We start from the raw sequence: 20,366 nt of genomic DNA, 5'->3' as shown, positions 1-20,366 counted from the left end.
ATGGAAGAGGCGAGGAACTTGTCTCGACGTAGCAGCTTCTAAACTGTGCTATCCAAATTATCTGATAAATTTAGGTTGTCCTTCCTGCCTCTGAGAATAAAGCAAAAGAGAAATAAGCCCGCCATTCCAAGAAATTAAGAAAAAAAGCGCAAAAGCGAGAATAAACATGAAAGTGCCATTCTGGGCGGCAGAAATTCGGACAAATGGGCATGTGCTGAAACACCACAGGCATATTATAGGAGACGCTTGGGCGGAACAATTGCCGGCCTTGATGACTAGGTTAAACCCACCTGTTGCTACAACTCACCACCATCACTACCGGCACTACCCAACAAATCAGAGTTAAAAATGGTCGAAAAGCTTTTCGAGTTTACTGCAGGGTTCAATGGGAATCAAGCCAAATCCGCTTATATCGGGCGTAAATTAGACGACAGAAGGAAACTCAAAACTTAAGTTAGGCAAACCAGAGTGCATTTTAGTTCATAAGCTTTTATCCAGCTGAATATTCAGCTGAACCTAGTTGAACCCGCCTATCAGCTGCAGTGGGCGTAGAAAACGCTGCATCAAAATATTCTACTCGAGGTATATATGTGGCGACCTAGATCAGGTTCCACAGTTCATTACAAAAAATTATAAGCCTTCTTTGTCTTGAAGGGACCTGCCCGTATGATTTGGCCTTTACTGCTTTCTTTTCCTGTTTCTATTTTACTTTGCACTTCTAGAAGCTCGTGTGCAAGATGTTCCTGTGTATTCGGGCCTTGTGATCTGAGGAATATACGTTAGTACGTTCTGTCTACTGAGTACGCTGGTACACGACAGTTATAAAGGCGGTTATGGCACGTAATGTGAAGTAATATTCAGGCTAACCAAGTATAGCGTGCCCCAAACAGCATGTAGTAAGGAATGAAGGATTCACAAAAGAGCCTACCAAGTGAACTGCGCTTGTCATCCTTAGCTTCAGGCTCTAGACAATTCGCGAGAAAACAAACTTTCACTCAGTTTCGCACCCTGCAAGCTTAAATTAGTACGTGTACTTAACCATTTGTCTCGTAGAAAGTAGTGTGCATAAAGTCGGCTGAAGACACTAAATAACTATGCGATGCTGACGGTTGGGTGGAAGTAGCAAAGCACACACACATTTCGCTTCAAGCAGCCCGCCTTGCGGTTGCGATATAGACTGCGAAGGTGAGGTACGAATAGGTGAGTGACCTTGCTGACTGACCACTCAGTGAAAGCGCGTATTTGGTTGTAGTCACCGACGGTACAATAACATCTGACTGTGGCGTCTACGTTTCGTTTATATAGAATTCATCGAAATTATCGATGGGGAGGACAAATTATTGTCCAATTTAGCGGATCCTACAAGTAGCAAAAAAGCGAAAAACGTTGCTTATTGTTATTAGTCCAAAGACCCTGAATACTTGCTCATTCAGCTATTACGGTGGTAGTCTGGTCGCACAAACGGTAAACGCCCTCAGCAATCATAAAATTGTGCCGAAGGACAATCTGCGAGTGGTGCCTGGAGCGGTGATTGAAGGTAACGCTCTTATGAGGCGGAAAAAATGCGCCCCTTTCGCCGTAGTAAATAGCGTTCCTTCCGCCTGAACTTTCTCGAAGGCCATATAACTTTGACCATTGCGGATGATGAAGGAAGTGAGGCTTTACATGGCCACACGTGTCGGACGAAAAGCGGACTCTCGTAAGAGTAACGTATACGAGGCAGAGCAATATTCGGTGAGCTCTGGATCTTCCCGGTAGGAGGAGAATGACTGCTGTCAAGGTATGCCTTCTGGCCTCTCTGCTGGTTGCAGCAGTATTCCTCGTTGCTGCGAAAGACTCTCCTAAAGTGCGAATCGACTCGGGATTTGTAGTGGGCACGCGGGTCCAAGCTGGCGGAAAAGAAGTGGACGCCTTCCTCGGAATACCGTATGCCGAGCCTCCAATCGGTGAGCTTCGTTTCCGAAGACCTCGGCCTGTATCTCCGTGGGAAGGTCCGTACAACGCGACATCAAAGCCAAGCCCCTGTCGGCAAGTACCATTCGACTTGCTTGGCCCTCTGGCGCTCGACTATTCGGGTGCGTCAGAGGACTGCCTCCACGTCAACGTGTGGCGGCCAGCCAGAGGCCAGGAGTGTGCAACTACGCGGAAAAGTGCTGCCTGCCGTAATGTGCCGCTTCCCACAGTTGTTTTCATCCACGGCGGTGCCTTTCAGTGGGGCGACTCAGCGCTTTTTCTGTACGACCCCGCAAACTTTGTCGCCCTCGAGGGCGACGTCGTGTTCGTGACCTTCAATTATAGGGTCAGCATGTTTGGCTTCTTGGACGCCCAAGATCCCGAGTCTGGAGGAAACTTGGGTCTGTGGGACCAAAACCTTGTGCTCAAGTGGGTAAACAACAATATCGCGCACTTTGGAGGAGATCCCGCCCGGATCACCTTGTGGGGACAAAGCGCTGGCGCCATGTCAGTAGCGCTGCATGCACAGTCTTCTCACAGCGTGGGCCTTTTCCAGAAGGCCATTATGCAGAGCGGCGCGCCCTTCTCCTTGATTTTGAACAAGGTCTTCAACACGCGATCCAGTTTTAATAACATAGTGTCAATGTTGAAATGCTCCAACATCACTAACGAAAGCGCAGGTGATCAGCTACGCGACATAATGTACTGCCTTCGACAAGCGGAGGCTTCGAGCGTCTTCGAAGAGATACAGTCAACGCGCATTCTTCATCGATGGTTTGTCCCTATCGAGAACGATACTTTCTTCCCGCACCCGTTCATGACTGCGAGCTCTTGGGAAAAATTTGGAGTGCGGGACGTCCTGATTGGCACAACGGCGAACGAAGGTACCATGTTCTACAATTTGGTACTCAGAGCCTTCCCAGCACTGTCAGATGCGCAACCAGACGAGCACAGAATGCTAGGAGCCGCCGCACTGTCGATGATGTTTGAAATGCCGTTATCCAAAGCACGGCTGCTCGCTGACATGTATTACGGTGAAGACGATGCCAATCGCACGTACGAGCAAGCCAGGGACATTACAGCTGAAATCGTCGGGGACGTATTTCTCGACTGCCCGACGGAACTGTTTGCCGATGCCGCTGCGATGGATGGAGTTCATGTGTACAGATACCTGTTTGCTCACAAGGCTTCTCACAGCTTCGTGCCGGCGTGGATGGGTGTGGCGCATGGCGCAGACTTGCTATACACGCTCGGATCGCTGCCCCTTATGAAAGACAAAAGACGCTACACAGAACCCTTGGGTAACGTAGGCAAAAGGTTCCTGCAGACTCAGGACTACACAAAGGATGAAGAGATGTTCATGAAGGAGATGGTCGAAGCTTTCGCCCACTTTATACGGAACGGGTAAGTTAATTCGCAAAAGTAAATTATCAAATTAAGAATATCGCATGGAATGCATAAAAAGCGTACGTTACGCGGATACCGACTGCACCACCACCGTAGTGTATTACCGTATCCTACTACCATACAATATACAGTAACTGAAGTAAACGCATGACCGTAAGTATGCAGACTTTTCTGCTTCCTTAACGCCAACTTTAAAGAATTCAACTGCTCCACGCAGCGTTCCCGAAAATGAATATTTTATCTGTTATTTCTTGTCACGCTGTTATATTGAAGACAAGTCCGTCATTTGTGACTGCATAAAAGATTTGTGTGCTTAGAAAGACGTTAACTAAACAATCACAGCTACACAAAGCAAAACTTTTTTAAATTTGTAAACAATGAACAGGTCAGCTTAAAAGTTCCCTTAAATTCAAATCGTTTTCTCTAATATAGCAGCAAACCCAAATGTGTAATATAAATTCCAATGTAAATCTCTCTCCTCTCTCAATGTATCTCTCTCTCCTCCCATCTTTCATCTCCCCCATCCCGCTCCCATGTGTAGGGTAGCAAACCGGTTAAGTGAAACTGGTTAACCTCCCTGCCTTCCTTCTCCACTTTTTCCTTCCTTCCTTCCAATGTAAATACGTGCTTTGCGTTTTTCATTGCTGCTTTGGTAACAGAGATGAGGTACTCGTCTTTTGTATCCCAGCCAAGTGTACCGAATTGTACATAGTGTTTTAGCATTCATGATCACTGATTCTTCCCGTGGAGGTAACGCATCCCGTCTGCGCAATGACTGACACGTTGAACGTCTTGACATAAAACAGCAGCTGTGCATGTACACGGCTTTGCTCGAGCCAACGTGGGACTCGGCACACACCACTGTTCCAGGTCACGATACGCCAAAAAAAAACGTGGTCACCTCATTTGCGTCACCCTCGGTCTATTGCTAAATGACGTTTCCCCGTGAACGTGGTAAGAAAGCAACACTGCAGCTTCGAATCAGCCAGGATCTTTCTTCCATAATAAGCTCGTATACAGGCCGCTTGTAGGAATACCCTTGAAGTAGAAAAGCGGCAACGAGTGCCAACAGCACTGCCGTGGTTTCATGCCAAGAAAGAAAACATGTGCCAAAGGGCTATTTGTGAATACGCATACTAAGCTGGTTGGAAGCTGGGCAGGCTTTTCGGTCTCAACGACCCTTCCAAGCATAAATATTCATCGAACGTTCTTTTTTCAGACAGCAGCCTCTTGCTTTCGTATAATCTATTGCTGAACATCTAATAATTGGAGCGCATGTACAACTTTGACTTATGCACGTTTGTACGCTCACTAAAAAACACACGGCGCTATGTTCATGCAGTGGCCACCGCACTCCATTACAGCTGGTAACGTTATCTATACAGTAGCCTTTCGTGGTATGTTTTACTCCGACTTCAGTAGACGCTTACTGAATAATGGTCATATGTCAAGCCCCCTTAGCAACCTCACATTATTTTCATATTGTAGTTGTCCAATCAGGTCTTGAGTGTGTGCATTATAGTTGCAACATAAATGCAAAATTAAAATTGAAAACAATAGAGCCTGATGCAACATTAACCATATCGTACTTCCTTTCAGAATTTTCGGATTTGCTGGCCGGCTAGTTAGTTTGACATGGTTAGGTTTGTTATACAGCATGTACGAACAAGCGCATGAAGGACGAAAATGCAGTACATGGTTTTATTTTGACGACGGAATAACAAAATGCACAGAATGGCTTTAAGTTCTTTTTAAGTGCCAATAGTTCAAGTCATGGCAACTCGTCACTTTAGCAGATGTACATGACAGCTTTCTAAAGGAACAACTGTTTGCTTTTAAAGCGCTGGCGCAAAATTAAGGCGTCCATAAATTCCATGAGAACTTCAGTAGCTGGGCTCTTTGCAGATTCGCAGATGGTAGCTGGGGATTTTCTTGTCTTCGATGCCAAGTATTTTTTTTTTCGGCCGAACAGGCATTACAGCGCCCGCCTGTGGTGCGTGCGATAAATGTTGCGCGTGTGCTCCGATGGGTCAGATGACAATATCAATTTTCTCGAGTACGTATATTGCCGCATGCTTTGTTACTTGTCCCCATTATATCAAAATGATCCAACAACCTGTTACTGCAGGGCATTCTGCATGCATGGGACACTTTGAAGAGTTTAATTCTTTCGATTAATAAATTATGCCTAATGATGATCAAATTATTAATGACTTTTTAGTTGTTATTATCTCAATTGTGGCGGGGGGGAATAGCGCTATCATGGTGCTATCTCTCTAGAATACGTGCACGCGTTCTCAGACTAGGCGCACACACTGCTATATATATAGAGAGAGAGAATGAAAAGGAAAGGCAGGGAGGTTAACCAGATATGAGTCTCCGGTTTGCTACCCTGCACTGGGGACGGGGAATAGGGGTTAGAATGATGGCAGAGGAAAACGCTAAAAAAAAGGAAAATAAAAAGACACGCACACATGGAGGCGCACACACAAATGGCGTTCCAGCTAAAGTCGTTCACACAGGCCGGTAGATCGTAAAAAGCGCAATAGCGCTTGCACGGCCTTCTTCTGTGGCGATAGGTCCTTTCGACGTTGTAGAATTAATTTTTCGGATAGCGGTTGGTCATCCAGTTGGTCAAGTGCGTGGCGAAGGCATGCCCTCTGGGAACTGTACTGCGGGCAGGCACACAAGATATGGCCAATTGATTCTTCAAGGCCGCAGTGGTCACAGGTTGGGCTGTCGGTCATCCCTATGCGGAATGCATAGGCTTTAGTAAAGGCAACGCCCAACCAAAGTCGATATAAAAGCGTGGCGTCTCTACGGCGAAGCTGTAATGGCGCTCGAAGACTTAATGTTGGGTCAAGTGAGTACAGTCGCGTGTTTCTTAAATGTGGCTCATTCCATTGCGACGCGGTGCACTGCCGAGCAAGTAGGCGGAGCTTCCGTGCTGCGTCAGTTCTAGAAAGAGGAATTGGGACGTGGCGCTCCTCAGTATGGGCTGAGCGGGCAGCGTGATCCGCCCGTTCATTGCCGATAATCCCGCAATGACTTGGAAGCCACTGAAAGGTTATTTTGTGGCCCGCATCCCTTGTATGTTGTAACATTTCTGTAATATGGAATATTAGCTGTTCGTGCGGTCCGCGTCGTAGAGGTGACAGTAGAGAATGCAGTGCCGCCTTCGAATCGCAGAATAATGTCCATTTGTGTGGTGGTTCATCGCCAATGTGTTGAAGGGCAGTAAAGAGCGCTGCGAGCTCTGCTGCCGTCGATGTTGTGGCGTGAGTCGTCTTAAATTTGATTGTTGTAGCTTTCGCTGGTATGACGATTGCCGCCGCGGAGCTGCTTGGTAGAACAGATCCATCAGTGTAAATATGCGTAGAATCACGGTAGTTCTCGTACAAATGTAGTAGCGTGAGCTGTCTAAGGGCTGGCGATGACAGATCAGCTTTTTTCGAAATACCAGGTATAGCGAGGTTGATTTTTCGCTGAGCGAGGCACCATGGAGGAATCGAAGGTCTCGCAGCCGGGGTGAAACAAGCTGGCAATGACTCATTATATGCGGTTATCGCCTGGCTGAAAGATGTGTGTGGTCTGTCCGTTGTTAGGGAAGCCAGGTGGTGACGGGGAGTCCTGGCCAGATGCCTTATATGTGTCCTGAGTACTTCAATTTCAGTGTGGGTCCTGACAAGGTGGTCTCCAGCGATTGCTATTGTAGCCACTGTCGAAGCACTCTGAGGCAGGCCTAGACAAATCCGGAGCACTTGACCCTGAAGACTTTGTATGGTGCGTACATTTGTTTTACCTGTGCTGCTTATTGCTGGCAAGCTGTATCGCAGAAATCCTAGAAAAAGCACCCTGTACAGTTGCAACATGACACTGGGCGACATTCCCCAGGTCTTGCCAGCGAAAAACTTGAGCAGGTGACAGATGCCTGTCAACCTTTTTTTCACGTATGATACGTGTGGGCTCCATGACAAGTCCCTGTCGATTATCACACCTAGGAACTTGTGCGATCGGACACGTCGTATTATTTGGCCCTTTATCATTACACTGTAATTGGCCATGGGTTTGCGCGTAAATGGCACTAGTGCGCATTTCTCTGAGGAAATTTTCAGGCCTCGATTACGGAGGTAGATAACAGTTTGTGTGGCGGCTCTCTGAATTCTCGCTCTCAACTGTAGGCGTGTTACTGCAGACGTCCATATGCAAATGTCATCGGCGTACATTGAAAGCCTGACTGTGGTTGGCACGTGCTCAAGGAGAGCAATTAGTGTTAGGTTAAATAACACAGGGCTAAGTACACCGCCCTGGGGGACGCCGCGGTAGCTGTAATGTAGAGAAGTATGGCCTCCCTCGGTGCTTACAAAGAAGGATCGCATGGATAGATAGCTCCGTATCCATTGAAACATCCGACCACCCACTCCTACCTCTGCGAGAGCAGAGAGGACGGCTTCATGCGTAACGTTGTTATACGCCCCTTTAACGTCGAGGAATAAAGAAGCGCAGAGACGCTTACGGCATTTCTCGTGTTGAATGTAGGTGACCAGGTCGATGACGTTATCGATCGATGATCGACCGCGTCGGAAGCCCGCCATGGCATCTGGGTAGGTGTTGTGGTACTCCAGGTACCACTCCAGACGTCCTAGGACCATCCTCTCCATTACTTTGCCCACACAGCTCGCCAAAGCGATCGGGCGATAGGATGAGAGCTCCAACGGCGATTTGCCAGGCTTCAGCAGTGGAACAAGGCGACTTGTCTTTCAGGTTGTTGGTAGCATGCCATTTCTCCAAGATTCATTGTACACCTCGAGGAGAACTCCTCTCGCTCGCTCCCCCAGGTGACACAGAGCTCGGTAGGAAATTCCGTCAGGTCCTGGCGCTGATGTGCGGCTACACAAAGCTAATGCTGCCTTAAGTTCGTGGACTGAGAATGGTAGATCCAACCGGTGATCACGTGGTGGCGGACAGCTGCTCGAAGGTGATAGAATGTTGGTAGCTGTGAGTTGGCCTGATAGTCTGGCGCAGAAATCCTCTGCCACGTCAATCTCCGATCTCTTTTGAGAGAGGGCAAGCGCTTTGAATGGGAATCGCTGTACGGGAAGTGTCCGGAGACCGCGCACCGTTATCCATAGTTGAGATAAAGGCTTGCGTGGATCTAGCGACTCACAGAAGGCAGCCCAACGTTGCGAATCGAGCTTGTCTAACCGGCGCTGTATCTTCTTTTGCGTGCGCCTGGCGGTCCGTAGATCGTCCATTGTCTTCGTACGTCGGTATCTTCGTTCAGCAAGTCGTCGGATTGCTCGAAGTCGTTCTAGTTCCACATCAAAGTCATTCAGTCTCGAAGAGCATGTGAGAGTACGCATAGTGTCTTGCACCGCGCTCTTGATTGCCTCTTCCAAGTCGAAAGATTGATTGGCGTCGCAGTGTTCTTCCATAATAGATTGAAATTTAGGCCAGTCTACTCTTTGGATCGTATCCCTTATTTTGGAAGGGGACAATCCTCTGATCTTGATGTACGTGGGGATATGGTCACTTCCGTGCGTCTCTATGTCCGCAAACCACCCTGCGCGTCTGACTAGGCTTCCTGAGACGAAGGCCAAGTCAAGACAGCTGCTGTACGTGGAGCCACGTAAGAACGTAGGACTTCCATCATTCAGCAGCCAAAGTTCATTACTGGAGGCGAAAGATACCAGAGATCTGCCTCTTCCGTTGATCATCGGACTTCCCCAGAGTGTATGATGGGCGTTGAAATCTCCAATGATGACCCAGGGATGGGAGGTTGCGGAAAGGATGTCTTGTAGTCTTTTGTAATCAAATCGACTTGACGGAGATAGGTATGCGCCCACAAAAGTAAAGGCCAAGTTCTTTTTCCTTACGTTTAGGCATATATATTGATTATTGTCATTAGGTGGGACAGGCTGATGAGTGTAGGTGAGGTCACGGCGAATACACACCAAAACCTTACTGTTTTCAGAAACAGTTGACGACATGAATAATTCATATCCAGAAAGCCTGATTGTGTTCGATAAGTTCGGCTCGCAAATGACGATAATGGGAAACATATTGGCGTACACGAAGCGACGGAAATCCGAAAGGCGCGCTCTGAGTCCGCGCGCATTCCATTGGAAAACAGCTGCTTGTCGGACCTCTTCCCTAAAAGACCGTGGCTATTGAGCCATGATCTACTCAAGGGTTGCCAGCACCGGACTCAGAGCGTCCAGTACTTGAAGCGCACTTCTGGCAGACGGTGTGTGCATGTTGCTTAGCAACACGCGAATGGCATTCATTAAAGGCCTAAGAAGTGCTATCACTTGCTCATCTGTTTTCCGCGACTCCTCGGATACAGCACCTTGCTGTACAGGGGGGGCTTCTTCTGCGGCTCTTCTGGCGGTCGTGTACGCGGAAGTGGCGGCCATTCCTTTGTGGAGAGAGATCTGGCAGTATTCTCCCTTCCAACATCGGTGTTCGGAGTGCTGGAAACTTCCGCTGATGATGATGCTTGACGCATTGACTTTTCCTGGAAGCTTGACGTTTTCCGTCGTGAAGACCTTCGACGGTGACGTCGTCTTCGCCGTACTTTCACAGCGGCCTCTTTGTGGGTAGAACTGTCTCTCACCATTTGTTTAAGAATGGTGATCTCTTTCTTGATCTGGGGACAGTCTTTGGAAGAGGCGCAGTGATCACCCTGACAGTTAGGACACTTCAATGTGGTTGCGCTGCAGTTGTCTTCTGAGTGGGGTTCGGCACATCGAGGGCACACGGCCGAATTTCTTCAGACACCCTTCACATGGCCAATCTTCTGACAATTGTAGCATTGCATTGGTCTTGGGATAAATGGTCGAACCTGGTGTCGAAAGTGGCCGACCTTCACGTAGGGTGGAAGGCAGTCGCCTTTGAACGTTAGCCTCACACAACGTGTGTTGCCGAGGAGACAAATATGCACAATCACGTTGTGTTCACTTGCTGGTTTTATGAGAACTGGGAGGTCTGCATTAGGAATTTCGTTGTCGATGTCATAGATCACTCCTGTTATTGTGGCTCCATTCGTTGGCATAATGGGACGGACCTTGATGTTTCCCAGCTGCGTTACATGTTGTAGTATGGTCAGCGCGCTCGGGTTCATCACATCGATTGCCAGAATGTTTCGCCTAGTGTTTATCCTGACATCCTTGATCTCGTTTGGCACAGTGTTTTCGAGATACATAGAGAGGGCTTGCCTGTTGAGGATGCGCAGGTTGTCGGTAGCGTTCTGTGGCACAAACAAGATGGAGTGAGGCCATCGTTGAGGCGCTGTCTTCACAGTGTTCGAGCTGGACGCCGAAGATGAGTTGATAATTCTTCGCTTGGCCTTGCGGTATTGGACAAGTCGAAAGCTGTCTTCCGAGGACTCGTCACCTGATGCGGAGTGCAGCTCTGTGTCCTCGCTACCACTCGACGTATTCCCTCGCTTCCTCGAACCGATGTCCGCGGCTGAACGGGAACCGAGAGGATCCTCGGGGTGTTGCACATCCATCACCGTGACGTAGGGGGCTGTAGACCCCACAGGTGCAGTGAGAAGTCCAGAAAAGCACAGAGACGGGCGAGATGTCTTGTCTTGTCTTGTCTTGTGGCCTCGAGAGTGGCGCGTACCCACTACGGGAGATTGGCCAAGAAGCAGGCGGTTTTCCTTATGGTTAGAAGTAGAGACAATCTAGATTTGTATAGTGGAGCGTGGGACGATAGTACTGTAAATTAGAAGATTAATTGATTATTATGTGTTCCACAATAGAAGCACTTCGTCTTCCTTCCACTGCTATATTATCACTAACTCAGTGATTGTCATAAGAGTGCGTTCTCTAGCTGTATAAAAAAAGTCGAAATACCTGTATAAGATGGCAGCCAATCAGAAGATGAATTTGGAACCCATTTGGCACATGTAAACGCTTATTATTATTTATCGTGTCGGCGGCCATCCACTAAATTATTAGCCAGATCACGGACGGCAGGTGATCGTGAAAAGCTTTCACACAAATGCTTGTATCAAATGTTTCTCGCTGAAGGCCCTTTTACTTAAACGAGGCTGCACTAATTCAACGAAAAATGACCAAAGTGCATACAATCAAGCATTTTGGCGGGGGCTTTCATTGCAACCCGAGCTCAAAAAGTCTTGAAAAATTAGCTGTGGCATACGGCCGGATCTCTGCGCTTCCGCGCCTATTACCGCGGAGTTGAAGAGCTTTGCAGGATTGTGCTCACCCGGACAAACAGCCTGCGTGTTTCAATAATGTTACGGCCATTGTTTATCCATATGGATGATCTTAGCTGGAGCTAGGAGAACGATTCATTTATACGGACCAGTGAAATCGTCAGTGGACGTTCCGAGAACGTATTGTATTGAGAATAAAACGTGAGTGAAGTATCAGTGTGACTTTGAAACATGTCTCAATTATGTTCATTAACTAGACAAATGTTAAAATTAACGAAATTATGTGGTTTTAAGCACCAGAATTCCGGTGTGATTAGGAGGCACGGGCTATCGGGGGACACCGGATTAATTTTGACCACCTGCGGCTCCCCGCGACCATCTCCCCTGCGCTTTCGTTTCTAGCAATGCATTATCCTCATAGCTTGCTTCAGCGTGGACTTTGTTCTGTAGCTAACTACTAACTATTTCTATTTCTTTTTCAAATGTGTAATGTAACAAGTGCGCCCCCAAAACTCGGAATTCATCACCACGTCTCCTCGAAGGCGCATATTTACGTTCTTATTTTGTATTGACAGGTGGAAAAACAGGAGTGTGCAATTTATATTATGTAAAAAAAAGTTCTACAAAAATAAACAGAGCAAATAGTTTTCATCAAATGAATGTCGAGATTACCATCATAACAATAAACGTGCACACAAAGCATGAGAAATTCAAATTTTGAGCACGTATAAAGGCCTCTTTAGTCCAACAATTTTTGTATGCATTCTTTCAAATATCTGGATAAAGCTATTTTTTTATTCATTGATTGAATGAGCTCTAGCGATATGTTTATACATGTGTATGAAAATTTTATATATAGCCATGTGCGGTGCATATTTCATACGTAACCACGTAGGTACTTCCAGTATCAGATTATCCGCATTTTTTAAATGAATGTAGAAGTAGCACCTCGGAAGTAGGAAACTTGCAAGCAGAAGAAAATGAAGATGAGCAAGAAATAGTAGGTGACCAGGTGAAGAGAAATACAGTTTAATTAGAACGGGTGACGCTTTAAAGAGCTGTCATAACAAAATTAAAACACAAATTTATGCTAATTTACCACTACCCGCTAGCGAAGTCCACGCCCATGTGGAAGTGCTTCTGCAGCAGTTACAACGTGCGTTACGCTGGTGTACCTGCGAAACATTTTACGTACCCCTCTGGGGCGACGTCTATAATGTATGTTTAATTTTAAATTAAAGCCCGCTTCAAAGCACACTAAGACGTTAGATTTTTCTGAAAGAGCCTTCCCCCAAATCTCTTTTTCTTTTTTCGTAGTGCATAGTGCCACTGTTCCAATCAGCGAAAATGGCCCCGCACCGTTTCGCTTTGTTGGCGAATAATTCTTTGCTTCTAATTTTGGTTGACTCTATAGGACCCAAGAGATGGATCAGCTAGAAGCCTTCAGTCATTCAAGGCGTACCAATAATACTGAGCAGCTCACACTGGTCTCGCGTGACGAGTGCCTCATCAAAGGCGCAACCATGCGCATATCTTCTGCTGCTGTTTGCTGTTTGTCTCTGCTGCGCATCATTAGCCGCTGTTTGTGCTGCCCTTGCTACCCTGTAGTCAAACACTCGCTCTGTATTTTCAGCAAACCAAAGTTTCCTTCAGCCGGGTTCGAATGGCCAGCATACACAGCAGAGAGTCGTCAGCTCCTCGTTCTGAAGCCGCGAAACTACTCCATCATGCAAGCGTCGAAGACGGAGATCTGTGATTTGTGGAAGAAGGCTGTCGCAACAAGGTGAACCACTCTAGTACAGCTATGTTTCAGGTACGGGTATATGTTGGCGCATTATGTAAGCTCGGGGGCCGTGCAATGCGTACGCAACGACAAGGCGAGGTTGGCCGCAGTGTCGAGATACAAGGAAAAAGCCCGGCTCCTAGAAGTAACGTTCTTCAAGCGTGGGTGTCAGCGTTCACGTTTCTGTTTGATACGTGGAATTAACATGCCGCGAGCTGCTAAGTGTTTGTGGAGACATTGGGCAGACTAGAAGAGTATTTTCAATGAGCAATAGGATATATTTATTTCCTTGTGAGCGTGCTCTTCTATCTTCACAAAACCCAACCTATCCGTCTTGATACGCTAAATGTGGCATCTAAAAACTCTGATTTAAGCCAATGGGGGCCCATAATAGCGTTTTGGACATCCTGAAGGGAGTTTTAAGTGGTTGATCGTTCAGCAAATTATTTACTAAATAAGTAATTACCCTACAATATATTCTTTACTCAATTAGCGTTTCCCTTTGTTCTCCGTACAAATATGTCTCCATGGGCACAAATAAATGGGACCCGCACGACGTTTTATTTTCTTTGATGCTGCATGGTGTTCGGACTTTTTCGGGTTAAATGCAAGCGACTGATCCACGTCAAATTGCTAACTGTTAAATAGCGGAAATGTTTGACTTCACCTAGAATCAATTTTCATTAATTTAACAAATGAACGTTGCGAAGGAGGCGGTGGCATAAACTTCTTGCTGCAAATATTTCCAATCAGTCAATCACTACCCAGAGCAGATCTATGAATCTACATTTTTCCAATGGGTTCTGATAGTTGGTAAAAAAATTCTGCCGCTTTCCTTTATGTGACAAGTACCTTTGATAGATGTAACAATCGGCCGCCATTGCTCTTATTGTTTCCGACTGGTACAGAAGTAAGCCTCCTTTGCCAGAATATGTGGCACGTTTTTAAGATGCCCCAGCCATCCGCAAGCGTAATGGCTGCCGCAACCAAAAGGCGCCATGATTTAATATGGGAGCGCTCTATAAGCGAATGGAACAAGTTATTTTTCGCCAGCCATCTGGTTTTCAGTACACAGTAACTGAAGAAATATGACCTCATTTGTCAAATTCTTATTAGCCACTTAAAGTCCAAGAATTCAAGGTAACATCGAGAAGCAGCTAGCACTTTATACGGCTTGATCGTTAAGAGTCAAACGACGTTCGTCTACCTCCTCCACCCGACACGACCGACGCCAGTTTGTGCACGTGTCTGTGAGCAAAGTTTAAACGATTGCCACACGCTCATAAGAGGACGTATCAAGCTTAAATTTTGCTGAACTAAGTACCTCTTGTTTGAATATTCTTGAGGGTCTGACAGTGTGTGTAGTGAACTTTTAAGACCTGAAATTGAATATCAAGTTCTCGATAAACGATGGCAGACGCAGCCATAAGAATATATTTATGTAATCGCCATAGTCAGACAACAAGACGTGTCGAGGATGAACTATGTAGTAAGCGTGCAAGATCGTGTTTAGATATTGATAAAAATCCTGTAAAGCATGTGATCATATTGCAATTCTCTAATTAATTACCAACGTTACGATGAACCATTTCATAAATAATGTGTGTCACTACCGCCAGCAGAGTGCTTTCTCAAAGTTTTTTTTGGTGTTTATGATATATTCTACAAACTTGTGTGATCTCTTTGAAGATTCCAGTATCAGCTAAAGAAATTACGTTTGGAGACTCCTGTCGGCTATTTGGAGACTCCTGTCGGCTTTACACTGACACTGTTGATGCATGGCCACTTAACATTTGCATAGATCTGCTAAGGTTATTTTTTTTCTAATTATTGAATGCATGTTAAGGAGATGTGGGCGCCAGAGTAGCTGCCTGCTAGCCGGATTATCTTAGTTTCACGAATATGACGTAATACGTACGTGCGGTATCATAATAGAAGAACAAATATGAATCATGAAACAAGAAACGTAAAACGCGATAAACGCACAATTTACATGTAGTTCAATTGTGGGCACTTATCATACCACGTACCCTTACGCATTAGGCATAGTGCGGGCAACCGTGAGTAATTCCAACACTCGAATTAAAAAAAGAACGTCACCGGCACAGCACCGCACACACGTCTATTTACAGCTGATTGAATTGCATCTGATATACAAACAGTTGCGTAGGCAGGCTGACAAGTTCATAAGTTATTGAAATATGAAATACCTTTTAGAAAGACCGTCACACACACACAAAAAAAAACGCCCAGCTTACTTACTTTGCGTGAGAACAGCACTGCACAAAAGTCTAAATTCCCGGCTTGTTTCTCAACATTTTTCATATCTTACTAACTGGCACCTCAATCACGAAACAGATAACTACAAAGGGTCAGCAATTATTCTGCATTATTTATGGAAATTTAAATGTGGTGTTACATACGATAAAGCACAGCTCGCGATATTCCAGCTGGTTGAGTCTGTGTATAGCATCTGGTTATTTGAAAAAGCCATGTGCGCATATATATTCCAGGCAACTAGCCCAAGCATCTCTCAATTTGACAGCACTGAATTTTCTCGCTATTACAGTAAACTACAGCCAAGTTCAATACACGTTCTCGACTTCTTGCGGTCAGATTCCAATTATTATAGCCTCAGACTCCTCATTGTTGTGTTTCAGGATAAGAAGTAAAAAATTAGTAGGTAATTCGACTTGACGCACACACATTTTACGGTTAAGCGAAGAAAAATCTCACCGGCTTCTGGGGCTTCCTTTACAGCAGACCTTAACTCAAGGTGCCATTTTGAGAGTTATCCTCAGTCTGACAAAAAACAAGTCAGAGTCAGTAGGCATCAACATACTTTCACTTGAGAATTAAAAGCCACCACTAGTTTTGTTATAAATACTTATCATGAGTATTTCTTATTAGCAGCACCAGAAACTGGGACATTTTCACAAAGGAAGACTTGAAAGAACGACGATGTTAAATACACATATGAAGTATTGGGGTAAACAGACTTTTTAGTAGCTTCTGTGCTAAAAATCTAAATAAAAGGAAGATCACATAGGCACAGTTCAATTCTATTCAAGCTTATTTTACAGAACAGGAATGAACTGTAGAGACACCAGGACAAAAAGCTGTCGCAGAAGGTCGAGGAAAACCCACGTTCAAACACAAATTGAGAGCAGGTAGTCAGGAACTCTCCGCCACGTGTTTAAGATGAAAATGAGCAACCCACTGCACGCTGTAAATAAACTTGTTTTTAAGTGCGGGTACAGGGTGCGTGCTGTGATTTGAATATATAGAGCACCCGCCAAGAATTCTTTATTCCTTTTGTGCAGCGACGGAAGCACGGAACTACCGCTCGCAGCACAACTACCAAGAGAGCCGCAGAATTCGACGCCTCCGAAGAAAAAGTGGTCAGGAGCGAAGCCTTCTACATCAGCATCGTCTATGATATTGCCATGGGAACTGTTCACTGTTCTTATTACACTTTGTCTTCTTTAGTTCATAAATATGTTAAACATTATGCTGAACATTGTGTTCAAGTTATTGTGTGACCAAAGCATCCACTTTTCGTGCTCAGCAATTTTTCACCATGACCACACTCCCAGTAAGCACAAAAAATTATATTTTAACGCGACTAGCATTCTCTCTCTCTCTCTCATTCTCAGTCAGTCAGTCAGTCGGTCGGTCGGTCGGTCGGTCGGTCGGTCGGTTTGTCCGTCGGTTTGTCGGTCGGTTTGTCGGTCGGTTTGTCGGTCGGTCGGTCGGTCGGTCGGTTGGTCGGTCGGTCGGTCGGTCGGTCGGTCGGTCGGTCGGTCGGTCGGTCGGTCGGTCGGTCGGTCGGTCGGTCGGTCGGTCGGTCGGTCGGTCGGTCGGTCGGTCGGTCGGTCGTCACTGACTATCAGTCATTCACTGAGTCAGTCACAGACTGACTGACTGACTGACTGACGACTGACTGACGACTGACTGACGACTGACTGCCAGTCAGTCAGTCAGTCAGTCAGTCAGTCAGTCAGTCAGTCAGTCAGTCAGTCAGTCAGTCAGTCAGTCAGTCAGTCAGTCAGTTGGTCAGTCGGTCGGTCGGCCAATCAATCAGTCAGTCAGGGGAACGATGCCGCATTTCAAAGAACTTAAATTGACAGCTGCCCATCAGGTTGTCGGTCGAAAATCAAGAATAATAAATCTCGCTTATCGACATATTCTAGCGCTTGCTTTCATGATATACACAATTTCCTGATAACAGACAGGTGCCAAACGTAAGAAAAAATTCGAAAATAGTGCGCATCGCCTAGCACCGACCTATTTACCCAGTGACCGCCTGCACAAACAAAGCATGATGAGCTGAAAAGAACGTTAGCGTACAAGTCCGCGGAAGAAGGCTGTACACAAGAAAGCGCATTGAGAAGCAGATAAAATAGAAGGACTTGATGTTGGTCTAGTTAGTAACTCATTATGGTAAAACAAATTAGGGGGTAACAGCGGCATTGACGCGCACACTTACACACGCAATCACTTCTGGGGTGTCTGCGGGTGTCTGCGGGTGTCTGCGGGGCCTTGTTGGAGTTATTGTATGTGGGTTTCCGCGTGTATGCGGGTGTGCTTTTTGCGGTCTAACTTATTTTACCATGAGCAGGTAAATATTTCGCGATTAAAAATGTCACGTCGAAGCATGTTCTTTGAGTATCATTCAGCAATTAGGTGATTTCTGCTAGATCAGGAACTTGCCACGTCCGGCAAAGACAAAAATTGTCAGGTCCGCCTGAAGGACGAAGCACTGACAGACGTGGCTGGGTCTATTAACGTCGCGCTTGAACTCCTCGGGTGGTGTTCGAAATGCACTCGTGTCCGACTAAAGTCCGCACATATATTTTTTGCTTTATTTTCGCAACCAAGAAGAAAAAAATACATTCGGACTTTAGGTCCAACTAACGCAAACGCGATAGAAATTCCTGGCACCCCTAAAAAAACCCGCCGTGTGGAGCCTGTAATGTCATCACACAGGGCCACTACAGTCGCTGCCAGTAAAAACGCCGGGTCAGGAAAAATTACATCATTTTCAGGTCTGAGTACCGGTGTGGTTTTGAACTTAACATTTATTAGTCTAAGAAGAGAGAGAGAAAGAAAGGCAAAGGAAAGACACGAAGGTTAACCAGAGATTATCCCCCGTTGGCTACCGTGTACCAGGGGAGGGGGAAAGGAATGCGCTAGATGAAAAAATAATAAGAAGAAAAGCAAAAAAATTATGAGCTATTCCACTCTGTGAATGTGGTCGACCAGCGAAGCTGTTTAGCGCACGACAGGGAGGTGACAGAATTTTGAACAAAGGTACGAACATATTTATTGTGCTGATCAGTGGTCATCGTGATGACAGGTACGCACACACATTCTCGTATCCCCTCTGTTATTCAATGCGTCCATCACTTAAGAAAATGAATGCCTCATACCCCCTTAAGCAATGGTTTATGCGTACGCAAATAAAAAAAAATAACGAAGCCTTCCCATTACGACGACAAAAGAGAAATGAAATTCTACACCGGAATAATGAGCTTCAACGGAGCCAGCGGTGGAAGACGACGATGTTCGAGCCATCGCTGATGATCATAGTTTCCTCTTGCCAATGTATGGCTCATACGCCCTTAAGCAATGAGCGGCAACGGAACCAGCTGTGGAAGCAGACGACGCCGACGAACACGAGAGCAGTGGCACGAGTGCGTTCACGCGGTTGTGCCGAGGGGCCCCAACGAGCTAGTTCGCGGGTTGTTCTCGGACGGCGGAAGTGCCCTAGCCATATACAGCTTCCCTGTGAAAAACCACACACATACACTCACCCACCTACCCACCCAACCACCCACCCCTGCACACACAAACGCGCGCGCACGCACACGCACACGCGTACACAGAACTGTTTCTCTGGCCGCTGTCGCGCAGTCTGCGAAGGCTTCACATAGTGTTACACAGTGTTAATGTCTCACTAACACATTCTACGTCAGGCAGTGTGCAGTCGCAATTTGTTACAAAGTGCGCTGCCTTCTAAATAACGCAGCAGTGCCGTCATAGCGGTTCGCACTGATATTCGTGTAGGCCAATTTCAAAGAGCATTGTTTTCCGTTAGTCAGCGCTTGTCCAGTTCGTCTAATGTGGCTGAGAAGCGGGGGCACTGCCATAGAAGGTGTGCGATCGTTTCGTTGCGCCCGCAGAAGTAACAAAGCGGGATATTTCTCATTCCGATAAGAAAGGAGTGCGGGCTGTAAATGCAAGCATAGACGGACTAGAAATTTTCAGTCACGTCGTCGATGGCCAGACGGAATACGGAGCTGTAAGTTAAGATCCAGGGTATGAAGGCGTGCACTTGTGAAGTCGGTTGAATCCTATTGAACGAACGTTAGGCTTGACATAAAAATTGTAACAGCGCAAACACATGCAACCACAAAGTACCAAGGACGAGACACAAGCGCTGTCTCGTCAGCGCTTGTGTCTCGTCCTTGGTACTTTGTGGTTGCATGTGTTTGCGCTGTTACAATTTTTATGTCAAGTATGCACCAACTCGCCCAGAAAGAAGTTTTAATGAACGTTAGGTTACGCTCAAGCACGAAGTTTTTTGCCTGCGTCGGCTCTCGAAAAAGGAATGCCAACGCAGTCGACGCCATCGTGGGCTGATCGGGCAGCTGCTTCCGCTCGATCATTGTCATATATGTCACAGTGACTAGGCAACCACTGATATATTATATCGCGTCTTTCGTCAACTACTCGATGGTGAACTTGTCTGATCTCTGCGACGAGCTGCTCATGCGATCCATGGCGCAGTGCTGAGAATAAACAATGGAGCGCTGCCATGGCATCGTAGCAGATTGACGATGTATGTAGTGGCTCCTCCTCCTGAATGAAATGAAGAGACGCACGGAGAGCTACTAGTTCAGCAAATGTCATTGACGATGTATGGGACGTTTTTAGCTGTATTTTGACAGATCTTGGTGGAAGCATCACCGCGGCAGCTTAACTTGTAGGTGTGACTGGTCCATCGATGTAAACATGTATACAGCCACTGTGCAC

General features: G+C 46.3%; 2 protein-coding genes across 3 annotated transcripts in view; one reads left to right on the top strand and one right to left on the bottom strand.

Moving 5' to 3' along the window:
- Window positions 1-20,366, bottom strand: part of LOC135899961 (acetylcholinesterase-like) — a 478,426-nt gene that overhangs the window by 304,437 nt on the left and 153,623 nt on the right. The gene's annotated exons all lie outside the window — the stretch shown is intronic.
- LOC135900007 (uncharacterized) overlaps window positions 1,737-20,366 on the top strand; it is a 57,315-nt gene continuing 38,685 nt past the window's right edge. The window contains exons 1-3 of the mRNA XM_065429440.2: window positions 1,737-3,357; window positions 13,179-13,328; window positions 16,652-16,783. Coding sequence (XP_065285512.2) covers window positions 1,766-3,357; window positions 13,179-13,328; window positions 16,652-16,783 — 1,874 coding nt within the window. The 5' untranslated portion in view covers window positions 1,737-1,765. The remainder of the gene's footprint in view (window positions 3,358-13,178; window positions 13,329-16,651; window positions 16,784-20,366) is intronic.

The sequence above is a fragment of the Dermacentor albipictus genome, chromosome 4 (genome assembly GCF_038994185.2).
Source record: "Dermacentor albipictus isolate Rhodes 1998 colony chromosome 4, USDA_Dalb.pri_finalv2, whole genome shotgun sequence".
NCBI classification, from domain to species: Eukaryota; Metazoa; Arthropoda; class Arachnida; order Ixodida; family Ixodidae; genus Dermacentor; species Dermacentor albipictus.
This window is presented reverse-complemented; position numbering and strand designations above follow the sequence as displayed.